Source organism: Toxotes jaculatrix, chromosome 14 (genome assembly GCF_017976425.1).
Source record: "Toxotes jaculatrix isolate fToxJac2 chromosome 14, fToxJac2.pri, whole genome shotgun sequence".
Taxonomy (NCBI): Eukaryota; Metazoa; Chordata; class Actinopteri; family Toxotidae; genus Toxotes; species Toxotes jaculatrix.
The window spans coordinates 14,417,858-14,425,009 of NC_054407.1; the positions used below are offsets into that span (position 1 = coordinate 14,417,858).

The 7,152-nt window shown below is 42.6% G+C and overlaps 1 protein-coding gene across 7 annotated transcripts in view; it reads left to right on the forward strand.

The window, feature by feature from the left end:
- kmt2cb (lysine (K)-specific methyltransferase 2Cb) overlaps positions 1 to 6,454 on the forward strand; it is a 57,468-nt gene extending 51,014 nt beyond the window's left edge. For 5 of the 7 annotated variants that reach the window (XM_041054748.1, XM_041054749.1, XM_041054753.1 and 2 more), the window contains 14 exons: positions 178 to 325; positions 439 to 623; positions 766 to 902; positions 1,053 to 1,335; positions 1,950 to 2,089; positions 2,408 to 2,554; positions 2,675 to 3,791; positions 3,883 to 4,019; positions 4,144 to 4,286; positions 4,443 to 4,617; positions 4,718 to 4,834; positions 4,924 to 4,997; positions 5,614 to 5,722; positions 5,814 to 6,454. In XM_041054748.1, coding sequence (XP_040910682.1) covers positions 178 to 325; positions 439 to 623; positions 766 to 902; positions 1,053 to 1,335; positions 1,950 to 2,089; positions 2,408 to 2,554; positions 2,675 to 3,791; positions 3,883 to 4,019; positions 4,144 to 4,286; positions 4,443 to 4,617; positions 4,718 to 4,834; positions 4,924 to 4,997; positions 5,614 to 5,722; positions 5,814 to 5,906 — 3,005 coding nt within the window. In that variant the 3' untranslated portion in view covers positions 5,907 to 6,454. The remainder of the gene's footprint in view (positions 1 to 177; positions 326 to 438; positions 624 to 765; positions 903 to 1,052; positions 1,336 to 1,949; positions 2,090 to 2,407; positions 2,555 to 2,674; positions 3,792 to 3,882; positions 4,020 to 4,143; positions 4,287 to 4,442; positions 4,618 to 4,717; positions 4,835 to 4,923; positions 4,998 to 5,613; positions 5,723 to 5,813) is intronic. The other 2 variants (XM_041054751.1, XM_041054752.1) reach the window with 1 other exon arrangement.
- The last annotated feature ends 698 nt before the right edge of the window (positions 6,455 to 7,152 follow it).

Genomic DNA, 7,152 nt, shown 5'->3' on the forward strand with positions numbered 1-7,152 from the left:
GTGTGCCTTTATGTCACACTTAAGTCAAGTGTGACATGATATTGTGACAGTATCCAAAATTCTCACATTATGTAACTGGTTATGGAAAACAGAAATCAGAAATGGTGTATTTCCTTCATTACAGACAAGCATTGTGTGTGTACATTCACAATGACACTGTTCCCCTGTTTCATATAGTGTCCAAAGGCCTGGTCCCAAAGCCGCTACATGTCCCATTTAGGACTGAGGAAGATCTGCTGGCCAGGGCCATCGCGCAGGGACCCAAAACTGTGGATGTTCCAGCCTCCCTCCCCACCCCTCCACATAACAACCAGGAGGAGCTCAGGTAACAGATAAATAACCGTAATTCTTTTAAAGAATCAAAGCCCTTTGGCTGCCTGGTTTTGACAGAGGTGGTTAATTTTTGTGTGTGTGTGTGTCCTCGCCAAATGTTAACAGTAACAGAGGACAGGAGCCTTGCAAAGACAGGGACACACCTGACAGTTTTGTTCCATCCTCATCTCCTGAGAGTGTGGTTGGCATGGAGATCAGTCGCTACCCAGACCTTTCTCTGGTGAAGGAAGAGCCACCATCCCCCTGCCTGTCTCCTGTCCTTCCCATGCTCCCTCCACCTGATGGGAAAGGTAAATATACTTGACTCCACAGTAATTAAAAATGAATCATAATTAATTGGATGTGTTGGTGTATACAGTTGGAACACATAGTTCCAGCATACATTAACAGTGTGGCAATTATTTAGAATTTCTTCCTTTTTTCATCCTCTAGGGTCAGAGATCAAACTGCAAGATATCAAGACTGAGCCTTCCGCAATGTTCTTTGGCTCCCCCTTTGGCTCTGTGTCTAACGATTCCAAACAAAGACTGGTGTCTGTAGCTATCACACTGAGACCAGCTGCAGCTGAGGTAAGAATACTTAAATTTACTGTGATTTCACAAGAATTCATCATAGATTTAGTCCTGCTTTTTGTTTCTAGCACTGTCGGTTTTTTTTGATGGAAAACCTAATCACCTAAAGTCTTTATGTTTTTTGTTGTTTTGTTTTTTTCCCCTCAGAACATCACGGGTGTGGTAGCAGCCATTTCAGACCTACTGTGTGTGAAGATCCCGAGCAGCTATGAAGTCAGCAGCACCCCAGACAGGGGGCCCCTATCAATGCTCACTGCTCAAAGGGTAGGCTCCCATGGCACAGAGCCCCAGTCTCCCATGCTCTTCCATGGACAAGGAGACAATGGAGGGCCTCATGGGCGGGCGGGACAGATGATAAGACCCAGTGGAGCACACGGGATGATGCAACAGCAGCAGGCACATCAGTTCCGCTTCCATCCCAACAGCCCAGGTGAGGGAACAAACCTAAATTAAACAAGAACATCTCTGACTCCCCCAAGTACTGCAATGCAGCTTTTAATTGAAATGTCATGTCTGATTTAAGCCTAACTTAATGACTTGCAGGGAAAAAGCACAAAACAGCAACGCAATCTCAATATGTAATTGTTTCCCTTTAAACATTCACAGGAGTGATTATCTTTCTCAACTGTATTTACAAATTGTTATTTTGTTTTCCATATCAGTATTTAACTGGGGCTGAGGGTAGTGTATTGCCCAGGTGCTGACAGGCGTCCTTATTGATATCAGTGATTCTCTCAGCTAATGAAATAGAATAAATGATTTTTGTTTAGATGACTACTCCTCATTATTGCTGTCAAAACCCCAGTTACAGGCCTAATGAGTGTTGTCAGCACAGAACGAGCTTTATAAGAGAGTGGACACCTCACCAAGAGACAATTTCAGTTGCCTCCATTGTCTGGTTTCATTTCTTTTACTGCTGTAATAGAGTGTTTAATTTTCCAAGCTAGTATTTATTTGTTTTCTTTTAAGGTTTACAGCTTTAAAGTCACAGAATGTATTTTGAAATGGAAATAGTTTTCTAAAACATGCTCTCTGTTGCATCAGGTGCAGCTCTAGCTCGAGGTCCTGACCATAAGACCCCTGCCAGCCCTGGATGTAAACCACAGTGGTGCTGCCACTGTAAGGTGGTGGTTCTGGGAAATGGAGTGCAGAAATCCATCAAAGATCTCCCTGCCCACATGAAGGTAACAAATCAAGGATAGGATAGGATATATCTACTTCTAGCCTGAAGGACCACACACATCCATATATATTCATATTCACACAGTACCACACACATAAAACTGCATGTATCCTCTGATTATGTAAATCCTGGAGTTAAATCCATTTCGGATCAATTCGTGGGTTAAGCAGTACACCCCATGATGTCACTCATGAGAGTATTTTGGTTATTTAAATATTGTATGTTTTTGATGCTTATTTCATAGCTTCTTTTAACATCAGTTGAGCTTAAGCAGTTCACATTGGTCAGGCTTTGATTTAACTGCTCATTCTCTATTCAGCCGGTTAAAGCTTGGACTTACTTCTCTCACAAGGAATCTGAAGGCCGTTTGAAATGTGAAGAAGACCTGGTCTTCTGCAGTCACAGCTGCTTCCTTCTCTACTGTTCCTCACCACCGCTGCAATCAAGATCAGCCACAGAAACGAAGGTTTGCACCAGAGTAACATGCAGAAACACTAAAGAAAATCTAACTACATCAAAAAAAACTTCATTATTATGATTACTTTTGGTTTTGCTGGTTGTCATTGCTCCTTTCCTATATTTTCAGGAATCAGTGTCCCTCCTCCCAGCCTCAGAGCACACAGAGAACCTTTCTAAGGCTCAGCACCAGTACAGTAACAACATGTCATCGCTGGATGTCCATTGCCTGGCCCAGCTTCAGCCCAAGCAGTCTCCCCCCTCTACCCCTCCTATCCCCTTCCCCATGGCAAGTGAGACACCAAAGATGGAGATGAAGTCTGATGCCATCAAAGTGACAGTGAAGCTGAAGGCCCGGCCAAGGTCCCATGACGGCTGGCATCAGGGAAAAAGACAGAAAGGACTCCGCTGGAGGAAGTGGACCGTCCAGGTAGTGGTGCCAAGAGGGAATTCCCAACTCCCAGATGAGGATAAGATCGATGAGCTTCTCAAGAAACTTGGGGCCTCCCTGCGCCCTCCTGCCTCACTCCGGGACCACCGGCGTTGCTGTTTCTGCCACCAGTTTGGAGATGGGGTCACCGATGGCCCTGCAAGGCTGCTTAATCTCGATCTTGATGTATGGGTTCACCTAAACTGTGCCCTGTGGTCGACTGAGGTGTACGAGACCCAGGCTGGCGCCCTCATCAATGTGGAGCTCGCACTGCGTCGTGGTCAAACAGTACGCTGCGCCTACTGCCAGCAGACTGGAGCCACCAGTGGCTGTCACCGCCTACGCTGCACCAATGTCTACCATTTCACCTGTGCTCTGCAAGCTCAGTGCACCTTCTTCAAGGACAAGACCATGCTATGTCATGCCCACAGGCCCAGGGGAACAGCAGGACAAGCACTGGAGCATGAGCTGCGCTGCTTCGCTGTCTTTCGACGTGTCTACGTCCAAAGAGATGAACTTCGTCAGATTGCCACTGCGGTGCAGCACCCTGAGTTAGGCTACACCTTTCGAGTGGGCAGCCTTGTGTTGCATGCGATGGGCCAACTAACCCCTATTCAAATGACGGCTTTCCATTCCCCAACAGCCATCTTTCCAGTTGGCTATGAGGCTTGCCGCATTTACTGGAGCATGCGCCATGGCAACCGCCGTTGCCGTTACGTGTGTTCTATTGAAGACCGTGAGGGACTGCCAGAGTTTACCATCAGAGTCATTGAACAGGGCTACCAAGACCTCTTACTGACTGACACCTCTGCCAAAGGTTTGCTCTCTCCGATTCTTTTCAGAAATATGATTGTTGTGTGTTCCAGTCTTTTCAGAGTTTTAATGTGTGCTCATCTCACTGTAAACAGGAGTGTGGGATAAGGTTCTGGGTCCCGTTGCTGAGAAAAGGACTGAATCAGGCACTCTGAAGCTTTTCCCTGTTTACCTGAAGGGAGAGGACCTGTTTGGGCTCACAGTCCCTGCAGTCACCAAGATCACTGAATCGGTTTGTAGCACCGTTTTATAATTTTTACTCACATATAGGAATATGACTGTGAACTTAAACAGATGTACATATCATGTTCTGTTGTGGCTGCAGCATATAATTCCATTTTACTTATTTATTTCAGCTCCCAGGAGTGGAGGCTTGTGACAGGTACTCATTCCGTTATGGACGCAACCCTCTCGTCGAGTTGCCTCTCATGTTCAATCCAGCTGGCAGTGCCCGTGCCCAGCCAAGGACAAGCTCCCCCTACATTTCTCTGGTGATAAGGTACCTTTGTGTGAAGCTGACATTAATTTGTGGTCATAGGTTATCTCATAGAATTCACGGTTGTCCAAAAATATTATTGAATTGCTGGTTTTTTTTGGTTTTGGTTTTGTTTTTTACACTGTTGTATTCACTACTTCCCCCTTTTCAAAAATAAAGGCCACAACCACAGGCAGTATCCAGCAGCAATGCCAGGTCTAACCAGAATGTGGCCCAAGGGGAAGGTGGCGCCCCCCATAGCAAGCCTCCAGTAGTGCACCCCAGATCCTCTCAGTACCGCTGGATGAAGAGTGAGTGGAGAGCCAATGTCTATCTTGCCCGCTCCCGCATCCAGGTGAGTCTTGAACTAAATATTTGGTTTACTATTCAGTTATGATGTAATGAGACTAATACTCCTGGACTCTTGAATACTTACATGTGTAATGTATTCATAGGGCCTGGGGCTGTTTGCTGCCAGAGACATTGAAAAACAAACTATGGTGATCGAGTACAATGGAACGATCCTCCGAAATGAGGTTGCCATCAGGAAGGAGAAGATCTATAGATCTCAGGTATACATTTGTGTTAAATATTTTAAAGGCTAAAATTCATTTTGTCTAAATTTATTTTTGTCAGCAAGTAAATTCTCTCTCCCCTATAGAACCGAACAGTGTTCATGTTCCGCATCGACAGCGAACATGTTGTTGATGCCACTCGAACTGGAGGGCTCGCAAGGTACAGTGAGATTTCCATGTGCATCGTCTGTGATTATGTGACTCTATGCCTATTTTATATTAAACATGTTCAGCATGGTGTTTTTATGGCTGCAGCATGCTTTTTTGTGTGTGTGTGTGAAATGTGATTGTAATTTGAATGTTGTGGCTGAAATGTTACCACAAAACACAAATGTGAAAACAAAGGATCAGGTATTTAAACATGGAAACCCATTTATTTAAATGAGAGCTTCTGACTCAGCTGATATGCAAAGTTTCTGTTACCTCACTCGCTAAGTACATATTGTTTACCACCATGGAGCTGCTGGGTCAGTGTCTTTGCCTGCACACATAAATGTAACATTAAACTAATATCTTGATACAGCTTTTGGTGGCTTTTAAATATAATGTACACTGAACCTGATGGTTCAAATTGGAATACTTTTGTAAGAAATGTGAGCTGGATAAAGTCTTTCCTTTTTCGAATTTAAACCGTCTTAAAAAGTCTGGATTTTAAAGGGAAAAAAACATTTTACATTTTTTGAAATCCAGATCTATTAAAACACTTGATTTAAGTTGAGAATATAAAATTTGTACTATTTGCACCAGTTGAATGTCTTTTCATTTTTCCTCTACAGATACATCAACCACTCTTGTGCCCCGAACTGCGTTGCTGAGGTGGTGACATTTGAAAGGGGTTACAAAATCATCATCAGCTGCATGCGCAGAATTGAAAAAGGAGAGGAGGTGAGTGTCCTTTTCTTTAATTAGGCAGAGTGTTGGTTTGAAACGTGCCACTGTGATGCTGAGAACAGATGTTTCTGTCTGTGTTCTCCAGCTGTGTTTTGACTACCAGTTTGACACCGTGGAGGGTCAGCACAAGATCGCCTGCCACTGTGGGGCTCCTGAATGCAGGAAGTGGATTAACTAAGGAAAACGACAAACCTAAATGCATTCCTTGCTATAGCGTGTGGATGCTGTGATCTCTGCATGGAGAAAAAAAAGGCTTCACACTAAAGTCATTTTACGAATGAGCAGAAGGCCTGAACCCTTGGAGGAGATGAATGAATTTACTTGTTGGTTCATTAGGATCATGGGAAAAATCATGGGTGGAGGAAGGGAAAATGTAACACAGTAGCAGGATGTGACTTGTGCCATATGTGAGGGGCTCTGCTGTATGAGATGCCTCTGGTCTGTATGTATCTGTGTGTTTGTTTGGTGTACATGGGGTGCGGAATCCACCAGCGAATGAGAAAGCACTGTGCAGGGTGCGGCCTTATTGCTTACTAAGGGCAGGCCCTTTTGTTTCATACTGTTAATGTATACCGTATGACTAAATGTAGACATCACTGAATGAGGAATGTACAGCAATGAATACTGCGAAGGGAATATTAACTTGCACTAAAAAAAAAAGAGAAAATAAACAAAAAAACAGAACACACACACACACAAAAACTTTTAAAATACTTGATTCCATGAGTCAGTTTTATCATAGGTCTCTGTCATGTGATTTGTGTGGAATTCGAGAGGTTTTGTATTTATTACTGAGTGAATGAATTTTATTCTCAAAATGATGAGATTGAGTTGAAGAAGGCTAGATTGCTATTGTTTTTGAAGATTGAAGAAGACATGCTGTTACTTTTGTATAAATGTACATAAAGAAAACTATAGGAATAACCGACCAAATACTACCTTAACCTTCTTGATGTTTGGGTGTTTTTGAATTGTTTCTGTTCAGTTTGTCACTGAAATTTATTTAAGATGGACGTTATTTCAGTTTGAGAGTATATATTATGATTATTCTGTACAGAATTTGTAATATAACCACAATAATTCACAAAGTATTTTTGTTGTATTAAAAGTAAGGTATTGTAGCGTATTGTTTTGTGACTTACACATACTTTGACCACTCAAAAAAGAAATATTTTTGTTGACTAACGTAACGAATTATCAGTTACAGAATCAAAGAAAAATAAAAGACTTCAAATAGTAAGAGATCATTGTGATCTGTTTGCTGTTAATCAGGTTTGATTTTAAAGAACTGTGAATTAGGTTTTGAAACCCAAAAAACAACTTTTTAACTTTTTAACACAAATAGGAACACCAACATGTATTTATCTGTTTCTGTTTTACTTTACTTTTAAAACAAGGTGCAAACGTCTAATGATGTTGTGAAT